Source organism: Ambystoma mexicanum, chromosome 2q (assembly GCF_040938575.1).
Source record: "Ambystoma mexicanum isolate Mex_15411 chromosome 2q, UKY_AmexF1_1, whole genome shotgun sequence".
In the NCBI taxonomy this organism is placed as follows: Eukaryota; Metazoa; Chordata; class Amphibia; order Caudata; family Ambystomatidae; genus Ambystoma; species Ambystoma mexicanum.
Window position 1 is genome coordinate 690,960,663 of NC_090924.1, and position 18,895 is coordinate 690,979,557.

Genomic DNA, 18,895 nt, shown 5'->3' on the forward strand with positions numbered 1-18,895 from the left:
AAGATTGCTACAAGGTAATAATAACCCCTTAACCTTCTGGACTGGGCTGGCCGCCTTGACCCTCTAACTGGTCCCTTTCTTTGGTCCAACTCCTTTTTTGAACCTTTACAAGACTTTTGTGCACTACAACCGTGTGACCTTGGACACATTTCGTTTCGATCCTCTTAAAGCGGATCCGGCTTACTGACTCTGAATTCACGGTTTTACTTTGCCTTCCTCTCTTGTCATGTTCTTGTAAAAGTGTTGGGATCTGTTTCAATTTATTCTCTGCTTTTCTCTCCCTTTTTAAAAAACGAATTATTAGAGTGCCATCTACGTTAAGCGCTCACCGCTGTCTGAAAATAAGTGGGGCTTTACTTAAGACTTGTCTAATATTCTTTTAAGGGAGTGTATATCTTTTAGTGACCGTGTTTTTGAATTGCTTACTATTAGTGCCTGTGTGTTTTTCTAGATGTGGTTTTAAATAAATAATTATATCTCCTTTACACCAAGCCCTGGTCAGCGTTTACTTGTTCTACTGTGTTCTCTTGACCTATTGTGAATACTCTGTATACTGCCTAACTCTTCTTGAGGGACGTCTGACTGCTCAGCCACAGCTACCAAGTGAATCTGTGTGGTACAGACTGCTACCAATTGGGTTTACTGCCACACACCTGTAGTCTTAAATCTTTTGCAGTGGTCCCAGAGGGAACTGCACAGGTTTCTGCCTAACATATCCCTCGGAGATAAAGTGCGGATATAACCCCTGGTATAGCCCTGGCCGCCTGCTACCATGCCACACTGAACAAGTACCCGTCTGAATGTTACATTTCGTTGATATGATTTGTTTCATTGGTTAATATCTATATAATGGCAAGTATCTTGGGAAACAATTGTAATGTATGCGCCTATTTATATATTTTATGTATTATGCATTTGTTAGTCGCTTACCAAGTAAATTGTGTTTGAAATCGCCCACATAAACGAAACAAAGATTTCAAGCTATGTTAATTTGAATAGCCGTCTGCACGTGTGGATTTTTTACGTGAACAACTTTATTTTATTTCAGTTTATAATTTGAAATCGTGTAGATGTATCACAATCAATGTGTGTAGTTGTTTAAATGTGCGCTATTGCCACTGCGGGGGCTCTTCACAGCTGTCACGCCTGTGCTTGTGTTTCTATGACAGGGCTCTGCAGTCTGGCCCAGGAACCCCGCTCTTCTGTGACCTGCCCCATTGTTGCTCGGACAAAGCCCGACTGTCATCTTCAGTCTGTGTGTAACACGACACCCCTGCGGCCCCTGCTCTGGCCGGGATTGACGGTGCCCAAAGGGCGGGCACTGTCGAAGCAGTCCAGCCCGGCCCGTAGAGCCTGTGAGCAGGTCCTGCGCAGAGCCGGCTCCCTGTAACCAGGAGAAACATTGCACAAGTGCTCCGTGCTCTGACGGCCTGTGCAGGAGTTCCCGGTGTCCAGGCAACGGACAGAAACTTTCCCACTCGTGCAGGCGTGGTAGCGGCGGCAGTCGGGCCAAGACTCACGGCAGGGAACGAGCCTGTCTGTAGCACTTTACATTTCCCGGGGAAACGCGCTATTACCTCAGGAATCAACTACAGCTGTCCTGAACACACCCCTCAGGGCGCCCGAAACTCATCCTAGCAGATTCGGGACACGTCCTTAACCTCTCCCTGCACCTCAGGACTCACAACATAACAGCAGGGCTTGCCCAGAACACCTGCGCACAGACCAGCATCCCGGGACTCACTCAGGCACCCCCCAAGACTCAAGCCGCTCCTACTGGACTCACTCCAGGACCTCAGAAATCCCGGCAAGATTCCGCGAGTTTGGACTTTTCCCGCTATCTCAGGACAAACAACAGGACTTCAAGTGGCACTGGTTCCCTCACGCCAGTTCACCAGGATTGACACCAGTACAGCACCCCAGGAATCACTGCACCTCAATACTCACTCTGGGACCGCTGCTCTCCTTCCAGCATCTCTGGAAACCCCCTGAGCTTCGGAACTCACCCAGCGCCCACACTTGTTGCTTTGGCTTTAGCCCAGTACTCCAGGATTCACCCCAGCACCTCGTGGTTGACTGAAGCACCACAGGAGTTCAACACGAAAACCACGACCCATTCCCCCCTTTGAAGGTTGACCGAGCCTGCAACCTACACCTCCCATCTCTACTTTAACATTAACATAACGAGTACGCACTCCTGACCTCACTGCACATCCAGGAGTTCACACCAGCGCCTGTCCATGCAGTTCCAGTGCAACTCCTGATGTCAGACCGGAAGTAGCCCGGCTGCACCCGCTTCTGGAGCCAGACAGTAATGCTCGAAGCTGCACTGTCACCCTCACTCATTAAGAATCGGAGAATGAAAACACCTTATTGACCTGGTATTGCTTTGACTACAAATTGCACCAGCGCCTTGACCCTGCCCCATCCCAAGTGAGTCTCACCCCACCCAGACTCCAAAGGCAGCAACCATGAGCGTCTCAGTGTCCTTCAAGGAGCTGGTGAACCTGGCCATAGGCTCCCCGGAGGTGGGTGCAGTGAACTTCAACGCGCTGCACTGCCTACTGCACGGTCTACTGGAGCACCTCCACGCGGGCGAAATCCGGCAGGAGATCCCCAAGGAAGAGCATGGCTTTATCAGTCCCTCTCCGATCGAGGCCACCACCAGAGGCACCAGAGACGGCTCCATGTCCCCCTTCCACGGGCTGCAGGAGCGGATGTCCAGCCTGGAGACGCAGCTGCAGCGACTCAACGAATTGCCCACCTCCACCAGCCTGCTGGAGCAGAGCCAGGACCGAAAGCAGCCCGTGCAGGAGATGTGGCAGCTCATGCAGCTCCGCCGGAAGGTGGAGGCCAATGAGGAGGGAGTGACGAAGGTAAGAGCTGCGTCTACTGACCGACAACCAGAATCTCTTTTGGCTTAATGCACAAAACACCCAGACTTGCTTGTAGTGGAAAAGGTCGCTTTAATGTGACAGGCCAAAACTCACAAATAACCGCTGACCTGGCTCCCTGGCATTGCAGATTAACAAAATGTTTTAACAACCAATTTAATAATTCAACACTTTCATTTCCCACAACAAATAAATAATTAATTCGTTCCAGTTCCCCCCTACCTATCCCTTTGTCCCTACCGTCTCCTTACAGTCTTCTCAAGACGTCCCGCTTTCTCCCCGGGGCCATGCCCCTCCATCTTCAATACCTGTTCCCCCGGGGTAGCCCGTTTGTGCAAACAGCACCACCCCCATCCTTTCCCGCGCTATTCCCCCATTGTGCTTCACTCCCCCCACATCTAAAGGGGCCATGCCCCCGGCAACAGAAAAACCCTCCACCGAGGTGTTCTTTCTGCCTCACCCCTACCACATCCTTCTCTTTCAAACCCCTTATTAACTCTTGCACCTGCAACGTCAACTCCGACAGGTAATAACTGTTCCCGTAAATTGACAGGTGAACGCCATCCTCCCTGAAAATCTTGAATCTCCTACACTATTTATTTGTGGGCCAAAACCTTCACCGCCGCCAATGCACCAAATTTCTCTAATTATTCCCTTCCGTGCCTGCTCTATTGCTCCCTCACTTCTCGCTCCCCTCCACTCTCCGCGGCAACAGCTTAGTTCAAACTACAATTGCTTTGGGTCACATTTCCCAGACCCATATCAAATCCCTTTTCATTTTCTCAGCAGAGCATGCCCATGTCTCTTACTATGTCGTTCTCCCCTGCATCAATAATAGCCCCCTCTGGAGACCCACAGCACTTCTTCAGCCCTGCCCGCCAACCTAGGCAGCAGCTGATCCCAGCAAAGCCCCCCTAAATCTGACCACATTACCAGAGCCACTTTGTAGCTGCACCCCAACAGCTTGACAAAAACCCATCCCTCCGCCTCCTTCCCTGCCCACTTAACAATAGAGTGGCGCACAAACCAAATCTGCGGCATCTCCCCCGACCTCCGTGCAGCATCTGTAAAAGAAATTACAATGTCACTTTCCAGTCACGACCACCCCACTACATTCCGCCCTCCCCTAGACCCATGACCATATTTCAAACAGCCCCTTTACTCAAACCCTAATATACCCTTCGTACTTCTCAGCCCTCCACCGTCCTAAAGTCTTTACCTTATCAACTGATAAGCCCAACCAGCTACCTTCAGAGGCCTTACCCATCCTAAATCAATGAGTTCCACACTCCTCCACCTTTCCCCCACTGCTACTAACACCTTCCTCAGGCAACCCATCCTCACCTGGCCATCTCCTTATTCCCTCTACGGAAACACCCCCGATCCTCTCCTACCTGTCCCCCTATACATTGCACCTTAAACACTCATCCTTCAAACAATGCACCTACTCCCACTTAGACCCCCTTTCTCCTCTATCCTATTACTATCCTGCTCAACCTTACCCCCACACCCCCACCCTCCCTCACCTTCCTACTATGGCACTGTGTTGCCCACCCTGCACCGGGGGTCCACGTGCACCCCTGTCCATGCAGGCCCTTTTCCTCATTACTCCTCTCCACCACTGCACCAGGGGCCAATCCTGCGCCCCGTCCATGCAGTCCACTCCATATAACTTACTCCTCCAGCTCCTTGCGTCCATTATCCCATGTTTCCCACCTGCACCAGGGGCCCTAGTGCACCCCTGTCCATGCAGTCCCATCTCATCACTTCCCCCTGCTGCACCAGGGGCGCTCCCGCACCCACGTCCATGCAGTCACCTCTCTTCCTTTCACCCAGGTTCACCAAAGTTCAAATGGGCCAAGTTCCTCCCGCGCTGTGCATACTCAATTTCTGCCCTATCCTGTGCCCTGTCTCCTGCCCCTCCTGCGAACCGGAGCTACTATTGTACGCTCGAAGCTGCAATATCCTCTTAACCTCCGTCAGTCTCTCCGTATTTACTCTGTGCTCGTCAGCGCCATCCATTGCAACCAGAGATCCATATCTTTTTCCCCCCAAACCGCCTGACTGTCCTCCGCCAACCTTGCTCTAAACTCCTTGTCATAACGCACCCACGCGAAGCCCCCAAAACTTGTAAATGCCTTTCTAATCACATCCATGTATTTTAGCGGAGCCACACATCTCTGGAAATTTCTCACAGTAGACACTTGCGTAGATAATAAATGATGATGTCCAATTTTCGATCGTCACTGGTACCCTTGGGCGCGAGGCCAGCTCCCTCTCCTCCTCCTTAGAACCCTCTTTTGCTCTCACGTCCCTATGAAGCAACTTAAACACATCCACAAATTCCCCTGCCTGTATCTTATCCTTAGTTGTTGTCATCAAAAGTGCTCCAAACGGTTTCGTGATGCCCATGTATGGTAGCTTTGTCTCCTTGCCCTACACCTCTACCTCTTTTTCTTTTGAAACCTGTACCTCGAGCGCCAATGGCTCAATCACCTTGTCTGTCTGCACCTCCACCGAGCAATTTTCCCTTTCTCCAACCAAGGCTCCAATAGCCTGTACACCAATCTCTCTCCTCAGCCCTTGCAATCCTGACCCTTCCCTTATTGCCCCCGTTCTCGTGTCCCCCCTCTGCCATGCAGTTGCCCAGTCCCCTTCCTGCTCACCTCTTTCTGCCCTGCCATCGCCCGTCTGCGGCCTGGCCTCCACTCTGACGCTTCTCGTCTCCTTCCTTAATGGGCTCCTGCTGCGAGGACAAAACATGTCAGCAGTCTCACCCAGCCAGTTATTCCTCTGACCTCTTGCCCCCCAAACCCCTTTCTCCTGTCTTTCACAAACCCACCTAAGGCCCCTTCTCGCCCTCCCCCTCCTCCTTACCTCCCTGTCTCCTTCATCCTCCCACTGCCCCACATATTCTTCCATCGCTTCATCATTACCCATGAAATACCATTGCTGCTGCGATGTAGATCCTCCTCTTGTGAGCTCGGGCATCGGCCTCACCACTTCTTTGGCGTCTTCTCGGCAGGGCCGCAGAAACCCCTTCCTGGTCCTCTTCTCTCGGGCGAGGTGTCCTCTCCTCCACCCTGTGGTCTTCCTCGCTAGGGGCCGTGCTGTGCCTTCTAGACTATTCTCGCGACGTTCAAGGAGGGGCCATTCCAAAACACGTCCATATTCATCCTCTGCAACTGCAGGGGCTGCTCTGTGCCCGCCGCACGAAATCCTCCTATCCTGGGGCGCCGTTCCGCGCCCCTCCCTAACAACACTAATTGATGGGGACTGCTCTCTCCTCCTCCCACCTGCACTCTTCTGCAGGTATTTCCCACCCTTGCCCCTCTGCCCTGTTGCCACTCTCTGAACCCCATCACCTCCACCTTCGTGCCCCACCCGACCTACACCTTTCTGAACACACCTAACTTCCCCTTCATCCACCTGTTCATTGTCCCCCAAACCCCTTTCTAACCCTTCTCCCAACTGAACTCTCCCCCCCCCCAGACGCTCTCCTGTCAATCGCCCTCCTCATCTTCCTGCCCCTGGATTCCCAAACCTCTCCTCTTCCTGCAGCTGGCTACAAGCCACCACTGCCGCGAGGGCCCCGTCAGCCGCTGCTCTCTGCTGTGGCCTTCCTACAATGTCCTCCCCTTTGCCATAACCTCTCCCACTGCTCCCTCAAGCTGGGCTTTGGATGCCCTACTGATGATCTCCAATCCTTCCCTCAGGGCCTTGGCATCCACCAATGCCTTCCTCTTGGCTCCCTGGCCCACCTGTTGCCCCCGCAATAATAAGCAGGTTACAAAGAATTGCGCTTTGCTGCACTGCTCCTAAATACTAAACCCCCGAGCCACAACACATACCCAATGGAAAAGATACCAACTGTAATAGGAAGATAGCTCCCTGCCAACAAGAACCAGCTGCTCCCTGCAGGAGCACTCGAAGAAACCAGATATTGTTAAAAAATATAACATTTACTAAATTGGAAAACCTTGCTTAGTTTAAATATAAACTCCTATATATATATATTTTTTTTTGTTGATATGGGCACTTCCTTAATTTAACACGTGCTGTAAAAAAGGGGGCCGATTGCACTACCCCCAGGAGATACTAAGCATGCACTGCTTATGAAACTTAAAGCGGAAACTAACTTAGTTTGCCGCAATGATTATAACTGAACTGTCCCTTTAAACGGAGCACCGCCCCCTAATGCTTGCGGAAAGGCACTGCACTCAAACCGAGCGAGGACCTGTCCTGCTGTTCCACCGGCACCCTACAGAGAGCGGGGGCAGGCCCGCGGGACACCGGCTGCAGCGCTCTGCCGAACCCTAAACTCTCACTACCGATAATGCCCGACACCAGCTGACCTCACCACCCACGCCCACTCAAAATCCCCCTGTGTCACGAAGAAAAGGTGCCGCACCCGAATGGAAGGAAACACAGCCCCTGGGACCTGCTAAACCCCCGGTCCTCACAGAAAGCTACCCAACAGTGGGCAAACCCAAGGCGCAGACCCGTCCAAAGGTAAGAGGAGGTACCTTATTTACGGTACCTCCGACCAAACAACTTTTTTTTTTATATTACAACAAATGCTAACTACCTGCCCAACCCTCTCGCTACGCTTCTCCTCACCTCAAACAAAAACCCCTAAGCAGGCCCAACTCAGGGAATGCTCGGGAGCAGGCGGCCTGGACTGCTGACAAACGCAAGTCCTAACCTTCACCTGCTCCAGAACCTTCCCTGCCCCCTTAAATACCCCAGCGGGCGCTCTATGCGCAGGCCAGCTCGCTGGCCTGTACAGCGCCAAAAATCACCCCCGGGGGAAATGCTTTGCGTTCCCCCGGGCCCCCCTTCTTACAGGACCCGGAGTGACGCGCTATTCATTGTCTCGGTGCTGTAACATATTTTATCGAAAGACGGTGCCAGGCTCCTGCTTATTGGCTTCTTACTGCGTGACACGATGTTCATCAACTCTTGTTTTTATTTTATTTTCTAAGATGGCTCAATAGGTTGAGTTCACGTTTGCTCTACAGATATGTGTGTAATCTACAGGGCAGGGCACAGGCCCAAACACTGGCAGGGCTGGGTCAGCGTTCACCGGTTCCTGACTGGTTTCAATACGTGCTATATAGATGGCCATTATAATTATTAATATTCTGAGAGTCTTCAGCCACTTAATGGTACTCATTAGCCCAATTAAAGTATACACTACTTGTATTGTGCTTACAATTTTTCGTGAAGAGGAATTACCAAAAAGCAGCACAAGCCCACTGTCGAGCTTGTCTGATACATTTAGTGGCCAATTGTGTTGCTTGGAACCCTCACAACTCCTGTGATTAAATCCATCTCACTTCAAAATGTTAAATGCACCTACATCACGGTAACCAGGGGCGGGTACACAGCATGCCACAAATTTAACTTCCACATTAGATGCACATTTGAACTTTTTGTCTATTATACATGATCCATTATGTTTACATGTGTCCTAGATGTGTCCTAGTTCTTGATTCATATTTGAAAACACTCAAAGTTAATGTCACATATGCATGTTTGTCTGGCACCACTTGGCCTGGGGAGCCAAACGTAGTTCCTGGCAGCTGTTGTTTTCAAGGTAACCAGGCTCTCCCAGGGCAGAGGTAGGAGCTAAATAGCTCCCAGCAATTGCGAACCTTGCACTGTTGTTGTTATATTACTATGACTGACTGCCAGCTAAAATCATGAAGTTGCCAAAACACCCCACCATAATCAAGCTGGACTCAGCAATAAGTGCGGTGGCTCAGAAATAGCCTCCCTCTAACAAATGAAGCCCCGCTGGTATCCACTGGTGCGTGAACAGGAAAGCATGTGCACAGAGATGCCATTCACAGTCAAAGTTCACACCCCAATTAACACCTGACAGACGTCGTCGTAGTATTGCAACACATGGCGGTGTACCCCCCTCACGTAATCCCAATCCTGCATTTTGCATGTGACTCTGGATGACCCCATTCCAGGCTGATGATGCCTACACCGGTATAATAAAGGCCATGTCAGGACTCATTCCACAAATGAGAGGGCATTTGGCCTATTGAAGCGCCAGAGCGCCAACAAAACTCCTATTACAACGTATAAGAAATGTTAGGAATGAGGAAGGAGGTGAGCGTCCATGGCGGAAAGGTTGAGAGAACGCAACTGGGCTTTAAAACAAACATAGCAGCCTATCCATCAGAGTGGAACTTCACGCTAGCGCACCCCAAATCCAATGTCAACCCGTGATGCAAGCAGGGACAGTGGGGGACATAAGCCCACGAGACCATCCTTCCTTTGACTGCTATCACCCTGCAAACAACATGTGTGTGAGCAGGGGAGTTGCTAGGTCTGGAAAAGACCCGGGGCTAAGCTGATGTCTGAACTGTTGGGACTGGGGGCTAGCTAGTCTTTTGGCTGTAGCTCCTGAGATTCTATCCGGGGCTACAACCAAAAGATCAGGGGCTATAGCCCCCTTAGCCCCCCCCTAGCAACGCCCCTGTGTGTGAGTCTGTGCTGCATCCCCGCCCCATGCAGCGTCATATCTATTGGAACAGCATTGATGCTGTACGAGAGCCACCGCTGGCAAGTGCTGCAGGAGTTGTGTTTATTCGGCGGCAGGGTAACAGGGTCCCACTCGGGCGATTAAAAACCATACAGAGCCAAGATAATCAACGGACAAAGAAAGAGAAATAATGCTATGCCCATGAAAGCTTCTAAACACCCAGAGCTGGAGGGCAAGCTAGTCAAGGCTTCCAGTTTTCCGTTTTTACACATAAATACAGACGGAAATTAATCTGCTTTCTGTCTGTATTCATTTATAAAAATGGAGAAAAAAAACAGAAAAACAGGTCTTTCTGTCTTGGTTCTCTATGATGATACTAATACATTGCAGGCCAATCACATTGCAGATTGGCAGCAAAGTTGTACACAAGTTCTTCAAATTGCTGACAGCATATATCTGAAGGCAGCAGCTGTCACGGGAGCAGCCGTTTGTTGTTATGGAAGATCTGTCGATGTTGTTAGCGTTTCTTCCGTATATTGCTGCATGTGTGCTTTAATGAATGCATTTTTTAATTAGAAAAAATGCAGAAAAATACTGGTTGCGAATTATCTTTTTATATGACAATAAATAAATGTGGATAAATATAGAAAAAAGGCACAACAATAAATATGGACAGACGGAAATGGCAGAAAAATAAATACCATGAAACCGGAAGCCTTATTCTTAACTTGCTATCCATGTCGGCTGCAATATGGTCGGGATCAGTGGTCCATCCAGGAAATAGGATCTGTGCAGCCCAGAACCCACACTTTGCTGAGCAGAGAATAATGTCCACATGTACTGCTATCCTGCAATGGTGCCACAGCTCTTGACCTCCATCACTGCTGTCATCAATACCACCAAACTCCAATACTGCATAACCCACACCTCACCCCCGGGACTCACAGTCCATTTAGCATGGCGCCTTACACCCAGCAGCAGTGCCACAGCTGTAGAGCTCAACCACTGCCGTTGACGACACTGGCAACTTCAGACACTGCATAGTCCGCCCTCGCTAACCAGATTCCCAGCAGAAGACAGTGGAACAGCAGCCTGCTCAGAGATGCATGGAAGAGCAGATGTAGCACCCTCAGACTCCCCAGAAACCTGAGCATCAGTGAAGAGCACCCATTGTGTCTGTGCCGCCTTCTCCGATTGTATGCCCCTCACTGCCTCCACCCCTGGTTGTCCACTGCCCAGTGCGGTGGTGGGTGAAAGACCAGCAGCCCGGGCAATCTGGGGTCAGTGCCCTCAGCGGGGGTGGAAGGTGTTAAGGAAGCGGTTTTGGCAGTGAGGGCCTGCTCCTGTCTGGCCATGGTCCCAGAGAGGAGTGAGATCCCATGAGGCATCCCCCATGTGGCCCCCTGATCCTGACTCAGAAGTATGACAGCCCTGCCCTCTGAATGCACAACTTCCTTCCCATCCAGTGTTTTGGATGCCCCCAAACACCACCACCTGACCTTGGACCAGCTGCTCCATGTCATGCAGTCTCACCAGCCGAGCCCAATAGGCAGTAACAGGGGAGAAACCAACCTCTCCCTGATGATCCATCCCAGCCCTGCAACATCTTGAGTCCGGGATTAGCAATATTGACTTTTGGGGGGTGTAGCACTAATGACATGCAGGCAGGGTTCGTAATATTGATGCGTAGGTAGAGGATGTGCTTTGATGTTCAATTGTTCGTAGATTAGCAATAATGGGTGCAGGTAGGGTTTTTTTTATATGGTATTATCAATAAAGACCATCAGATTTGATTAGGTCAGAGGAAATATTATTTGCTTGCAATCCTGGAAATCTTCATTAAATTCATCAACAGTGAATATATCAACCCATTTGCAGGATATTGGGTAACTTTCTGATAGAAGAGAGAAAACAGTCTCAATTATAAAAGATAAAGAAACATGCGCCACAGTGCATATTTTTTATATTTCTGGCAGCAGATCTCATTGCAAGGACACTGTCGTAGTTATTCGCTGTTTTGAAGCAGGAAAGGACTAATCACATTTTTTAATCTACTACCTGATAGGCTGAATTATATGCAGTACCCTTTGGGAACACCACACTCAATTAAGACTACAGTGACAGTACAATTTCACCTTTGGTACAAGCCTGTTCTACACAGTTAAAGTGGTAGCAGTGGCCGAGCAGCCAAACTTATCTCGAGAGTAATTGAGCAGTACCAAATAGTTACACAAAGGACAGCAATTACTATGATTCAGGCAAACACTGACTCAAGGTTTTCAAGTAAAAGAATATACATTTATTTCACTCTTCAGTTGTATAACATTTCACTATTCTAAGCAGTTTAAAAATCACACTTTTAATACACCACACAACTCCCAATAAGTTCCAGACAAATTAAGCTGACAAAATGAAGTGGGAGCAAAATGGCACTCCAGCAATTTAAAAGGGAGGGAAAGACAAAGTTAATAGAAATGGAACTACACCAACAGGTAAGTACTCAGGGCAATTGAACAAGAGGAACTACAATGATAGAACCAGGTAAAAAGGCTTAGGGCCAAAGTCACTAGGTCAAAAGTCTTTTGCTCAAGATCACATGGTTCAGGGTAGTTCGCAGTAAAGTTCATGCCACGGATTCCGGACGAGGTTGGTTGGCAGAAAAGTTAGTTGAAAGAGAAGAGAAGGATAAGCCCTCTGGTTGGAGAAAGATTTCAAACACTTTCCCCGCGGTTGAACGGAACGAACAACCGGATTTGCACAGTACCTTAAAACAGAGAAGAAGCTGTAGCTGAGGTGGACGTTCCTGGTAGTCCCTGCAGGCTCACGGTTCCTGAAGCGACTGTTGGACTGACAAGAAGTAGGAAGACTGGAGGGTCCTACCCAGGGAAGAAATCAGCAGCAGAGCAAAGCAACAAATAAAAGGTGCGCTCCTTAATACCCAAGCAGGGTCCGACCTTCCTGGCTATCCGGCCCACTGTAGCTCTGTACAGCGAATTCAACCAGAGGAGGGGCCCTGGCTTGATGTTTGGGCGAACTGGTTGGTCCCACCAGCTCAAGGGAAGAAGTTTCCTGGAGGATCTTCTCTGTCGTCGGATTCTGAAGATTCGGACCTGCAGCAGGGCTTCACCGGGCGGTTCAGTCATTGTAGGGGTTCTCTTCCATCAGCTCCTCATTTGTTATTTCATTCCATTGGCGACTCTGCTCTTCCAGTCCCAGAGACCTGCTTTTTATGCAGTTTTACCCCCATTCATACAGCCTGGCTGTCATCACACAGCAGGGTGGCTGTCTCTAACTGGGGGTTAGGGGGTAGTCCTACCCTATAGACTTTGAATACTTGCAAAATAATTTAAATGCAAGTCTTGTTTAAACCCTTGTGAAAACACATCTAAATGGGACTTTCAGCTTTTGTCCCATTGGCAAGCTACTTGTGAAAACACATAGATATTCAAATGTAGTTATACAGCTTTTTATTATATAGCTGATACACTAATTTTTTCTTTTCTTTTTTTAGAAAACAATCAATGTTGTACACAGTTGTGCAATGTAAGAAACAACAGTATGTTCATTTCAAGGCATGATGAACGCACTCAAACATATGAAAAACAACTCATAAAACAATCAGAGCATCATGAAAGCAAATTTAATCAACACAGGGTAATAACTGATTTAGTAAATTGGTGACCAAGATTGAGGATTCCTGTGCCCGGATAGAATATGACCCTGTGTTTGGTCTACGTCTAGATGTTATGTTAGAAATATAGGTGCAGACATTGTTGTAGGCCCAGGGGGATGTGGGCAGAGTTGCTGCAGACGTTTCGGCTAGGAAGATGAAAGCCTTCTTCTAGGGCCATGAGAGTCAGGTCACTCTGTGTAAAGGGAAGGTAAAAAGAATGGCAGAGTAGTGTTAAAAAAGCAGCTAGGTGCTTGCAAAGGTAAGAAGTAAGTATATACACTTGAGGACAAATCCTGTTGGGTTCCAGAAACCAAAACAACTCACCTAAAGCTGGGAGCACCATATAGTGCTCGTTGGTGCGGAGTGGCAGCATGGCGGGTGGTGACGTGAAGGGCCAAAAAGGGACTGCAGGCTAATCGGTAGACAGAGCCTGGTGGTGGAAGGGAGCCCCAGTGGGGGCGGGGTCCTCCGGACTGTCTCACAGTTTTAGAGCAGTAGCTGAGGGCTTGACCCCTAAACAGATGAAAAGTCATGATCAATGCTAAAGAGTGCCCAAATTGCTAATTATGCAATAATAGAGGTATTATAGTCAAAGATGTGAAGGAAATCGACATTACCTTGGTGCCAAAATGTAGTTGGCAAGGAACAGAAGTAAGGACCAATGGTAGGCACTCGATGGGGGGACCTTCCGGATGAGTGGATGAGAGTAGTGGTGCGTGAGCACCCTGTTACATGAGAGACAGGAAGCCAAGATAAACATTCTATCTAGGTATGTAGGGGAAAATTCTATATAGGTATCTGCAAGGCAGCCAAGCCTATTTTTGGGGACGGACTGGAAAGAGGCAGCAAAGTTACCTGTAGAGTAATGGTGCTTCGGGTAGAGGCAAGCGTCCTCCGGCAGAGCTGGTGCCGTCTCTGCCAAGGAGCTGCGTCTATGCACAGAAATGGTCGAGCATCGTGCACGCGCATGCGCTCAGGTGTAGTGCCCCTGCGTGGGACGAATGCGCGCGGGTATGGTGTCACACAAGATGCGCACGCATGTGCCCAGGGGAAGTGTCATTATCCTGGGCACATGCGTGCGTGGTTTGATCTGTGTGTACCGATAGTGTGTGCTGCTGGTGTACCTGAGCGTGTTGACTAGACTGCAGGGAGATAACTGTGAAAACCCATGATGTGGGGCAACAAGCATAGGAGTTAAAAGTGTAAGTCCTGCTTAGAGATACCCATGGTGAATCCATCCTACTACAACACTGTGAACAGGCTCATGTGATAATCTTAGTAAGGAAAACCATAATTGTTTTTTGCGTGAAATTACAACAGGTCTACAAAAGTGCATATCACGTTTAGTTAAGTACATGGTACTCAAATCCTGTTCCTAGAGGACATAGCTTCCATGTGACTGAGGAAACGACGATGTCACTGAGTCACCCCTAGAGTGCAGGGAAATAAGTGCGAATCCACTCTCTGTGGGGCAACTAGCGTGGGAGTTAAGAGTGTAGGTCCTGCTTTGAGAGCCCAACAGTGAATACAACCTACTATCACAATGTAAAGTGGCTAATGTGATAATCTAAGTCAGGAAAAACATAAATCTCATTTTTATAAAATTGCAATAGGTATACAAAGGTGCGTTTACACGTTTAGATAAGTACATGACACTCCATTCGTGTTCCTAGGAGATATAGGTACCATGTGAATGAGGAATCATTGGTGTCACTAAGTGAACCCTAGGGGGTCAAGGATACAAAAGACAACTAGATGCATATGAGTTGTAAGTTGCCATAAGGTGTTGCCACGCATTTTAAATGTCTAGCAGAACCAGGGCACAGGGTGCTGCAGGTCATAGGTACATGAGGATGCAGCAAATAATGCTGAGTCTAACCGTTGGCCATGGGAATATGGCCAGCTGGATGCATGTAGAGCTGAAGTTGGAGTCAGCTGGAAGAAATAAATGGAAGACGTGCAGCACCCAGAGTCTGTAGGTGTGTAGATCTTGCAGATGGAGCAAGACTGGCTTCCGTTCGGTTAGTGTGGCCCAGTCCTCGAGCCAAGGACAGTCAAAGCTGCGCTAAGGCAAAGGTTGGACCAGTCAGGGAAAGCTAGATGCCGAATTGACCAGGTTGGGCCTCGTTGAGGCCTTTCGTGGTGGATTTGAGTTTAAACATCCACCATGCTTCCTTGAAGTTCAGTGAATTGGCAGTATTGACCGTGTCTTGAACTTTGTCGATGATCCACCAGGAGAAAGAGTCAGGGCCATGTTGGAACTCATTGAAATGGTTGACCAGGGGAGCGGTGGAGTTTTTACATCGTATCCTAGATCTGTGCTCCCCAATACGTTTGTGAATGGGTCTGGAGGTTTGCCCTACGTATCGTAGTCTGCAGGGGAATTGTATCACATAGATGACATTAGCTGATTTGCAATTGGAAAAGTGGCGTAGTTGCCACTCTTTGCCGTCAATAGCGAATTAGTTGATTTTGCGTGTTTGTCTGCATGCTGTGCATTGTCCACAGGGACGATGTCCGCTGATCTCCCTCATGTTCCATAAAGTAGAACGTGCAGTGTCTTTGCTAGTTCTGGTGTTGGTCAGAAGATCTTTGAGGTTTTTGGGTCTCTTTAGTGCCATTTTGGGTCTGGGTTCGGAGGCTCAGTTGGACTAATCGGCAGAACTTCCTAATGAGTGACTTAAGTTTGGAAGTGGTCGGACCAAAAGTAGAGACACATGTGATGATGTTATCTGCTGTGTTGTTCTGTTGATTGACACCTAGGGAAAACCTCTTGTTAAGCAAACAGGCTCTTCTTTGAGTGTTTTTGATGAGTCTTTTGGGGTATCCCTTGGATGCCAGTTTAAGCTGTAGAGTGCTAGAGTGCTTCTTGAATTCTTCAAGCTGGGTACAGTTACGGTGTATCCTGAGGAACTGCCCATAGGGGAGGTTGTCCCGTAAGCCTTTGGGATGGTGACTACTGTAATGAAGCACCGTGTTCCTGTCTGCGTTAAATGGTGCATTCAAGTTTATTATCATTGGGTGCAATTGTGAGATCCAGAAAATTGATTTTCAGATGGCTTTTGCTGATGGTGAATTGGATTTCCCGGTTACATGTGTTGAGCCAATCAAAAAACTGGTCCAGGGTCAAGCTGTCTCCTTTCCAAAGGAAGATGATATCATCGATGTATCTGAACCATAAGGTGACAGAGTCAAGGAACGAATTGGAAGTATTAAGTACGTGTGCCAATTCATATTCCGCCATGAACATAATGGCCATGCTGGGTGAGTAGACCGCGCCCATTGCTGTCCCGCATGTTTGCAGGTAAAATATGTCGTTGAACACAAAGAAGTTGTTGGTCAGTGCTATTTCAAGCAATTCAACTATAAAGTTGATGGGAACCCTTCTTTGTGTCATGTGCTGGGTAAGGTGGCTTCTTATACATTCCACTGCCTGGTGCTGGTGTATACGCTCTTGATGTCAAGAGTGACAAGAAGGTCTTCCAATGGGTTGAATGGCTGATTTTCAAATTTGGAAATAGTGTCCATAGTGTCTCGTAGATAGGTGCGCATGCGCTGGCTTAGAGGTTTAAGGAAATGGTCAATAGATTTCCCAATGGGTTCCAAAATGGAGCCGCAGCCTGAGACTATGGGTCTAGCCGGGGGTAGTATACTGTTCTTGTGTATTTTTGGGAGAGCATATAGTGCCTGGTTCTTCCTTCTGAAGTATTCAGAAAGGCTTCCTTTTTGTCAGTGACACAATCCCGTTCTAGCACGTATTTGGTGACTTCTTGGATTTGGGTTTTAATCTCCAATGTGGGGTCTTTCTTGAGTTTTTTATAATTCCCCTCTTCATTAAGCAGGCTCATCACTATTTTGTGGTATTGGGTGGCATTTTGTACCACAATCCCTCTGCCTTTGTCGGCTGGTTTGATCACCAGAGATTTATTGTCCCCTAGGGTTTTGAGAGCTTTCCTTTCTCCTGAGGTTAGGTTCTGTCTATGCTGTTCTGGTGTGGACTGGAGTTTAAGGATCTCTTGCCGAATGCACTTTTCAAAGGACAAGATTGTAGCAGGTGTTTCAGAATCTCTTGGGAAAAAGTCTGATTTGGGCCTAAGGCCTGTGTCTTCGGGTTGTGGTGGAAGGTCTTTGTCAAGAAAGTAGATCTTCCTTCTGATTGTTTTGAAGAAGTTGGATAGTTCAAGGTCCAAATCAGTATTGTTAGTGGGAACGAATGAAAGTCCCTTGGCCAATGATGATGTTTCATCTTTAGTAAGTGGGGTCCCTGATAGATTGAACATTGGGGTTATTGTTATCGCCTCCAGTTGTTTCTGCACCGTCTGTTCGGCTGTCCCCACTGGGGGTAATTGTAGAAGGGGTATTGGGGTTGTTGGGGTGGGCCCCAGTACCCTCCTCTGGGACCCCCTTGGCCTAAAAAAGGCATCATGGGTGGTTGTTGAAACAATGGGAATTGGCCAAAGTTCGTTTGTCTGCATCTGGGTAGAGGTTGATCGTCCATGGAAAAGTCTGAGCTGGTGGTGTCTGAAAAAGAGACACATCTACGCCTGTTTCTAGAAGTACCCCCTTGTCTCGCCATCCTTTCTTTGTCTTTTGTTTCCTTGTAGTCTGCGGCAAGATAGGGATAAACGTGTCCAGTGATTTATCAATTCCGTTCATTTTTTCCCATGCACTAGTTAAGGCATCATCATCGAAAAATTGTGTTTCCTCAACTTTGAGATATTTAAGGATGTTGGAATGGATCCTCTGTGCGGTGATGATGGTCAAGGCCATTAGGTCGCGGCTGCATTTGGTGGCAATCTTACTAAACCCTTGCAGGTATTCTTGGTCATCTAGGAAGAGAGCCGGTTCATTCCGTACTGTGAGTCCAAGGGGAATCATGTTGACTCTGAGGTATTCTCTAAGAAAATGCCCATGAACTTCTGTTCTGAAACATCTCTTTTTGAGACTCAAAAGATCTTCTCCTGTTGCTGTGGATGCTAGATGTTGTTGCGCTCCTTCCATTTTGAACATAGTTGGGCCTTGTATAATGTCATTTATTTCTACTTCCGAAAAACTAAAGATCTGCTCCATGGTGTAGAGAGAACTGCTCTTGCTGTTGAGTGGAGTGTAGCATGTTAGGTGAGGGGAATGGATCTGGAACTAGAGAAGGTGAAGGATGTCAATATCCAAAGGTAATTTGGAAGGCAAGTGAAAACCTACACAGAAACACAATAATTTATTTCTATGCCCCTATTACAGCAATCACTATATCACAATATGTGGACAAAAAGGGTCTGCTCGGGAGACTTACACTTTTAACTCCTATGCTTGTTGCCCCACATCATGGGTTTTCGCACTCCCGGCAGTCTAGTCAACACGCTCAGGTACACCAGCAGCACACACCATTTGGCACTAGTGGCCCGATTGCTGCACACAGGACATGACGGCGGGTCCGCACAGATCAAACCACGCACGCATGTGCCCGGGATAGTGACACTTCCCCAGGGCACATGCGTGCACATCTTGTGCGACACCATAACCGCGCGCATGCATCCCACGCAGGGACACTACCCCTGAGTGCATGCGCGCGCACGATGCTCGACCATTTCTGTGCATAGACGCAGCTCCTTGGCAGAGACAGCACCAGCTCTGCCAGAGGACGCTTGCCTCTACCCGAAGGACCATTACCCTACAGGTAACTTTGCTGCCTCTTTCCAGTCCATACCCAAAAAGAGGCTTGGCTGCCTTGCAAATACCTGTATAGAATTTTCCCCTACATACCTAGATAGAATGTTTATCTTGGCTTCCCTTCTCTCATGTAACAGATTGCTCACGATCCACTACCCTCCT

General features: G+C 48.4%; 1 protein-coding gene and 1 long non-coding RNA gene across 2 annotated transcripts in view; one reads left to right on the forward strand and one right to left on the reverse strand.

The window, feature by feature from the left end:
- Positions 1–1,308: 1,308 nt before the first annotated feature.
- C2QH16orf96 (chromosome 2q C16orf96 homolog) overlaps positions 1,309–18,895 on the forward strand; it is a 576,891-nt gene continuing 559,304 nt past the window's right edge. The window contains exon 1 of the mRNA XM_069647906.1: positions 1,309–2,876. Coding sequence (XP_069504007.1) covers positions 2,472–2,876 — 405 coding nt within the window. The 5' untranslated portion in view covers positions 1,309–2,471. The remainder of the gene's footprint in view (positions 2,877–18,895) is intronic.
- LOC138569015 (uncharacterized) lies at positions 11,710–13,983 on the reverse strand. Its single transcript, XR_011303057.1, has 3 exons — positions 13,684–13,983; positions 13,391–13,579; positions 11,710–13,259 (listed from the first exon to the last, which is right to left on the reverse strand). It is a non-coding gene; the product is annotated as an uncharacterized lncRNA (long non-coding RNA).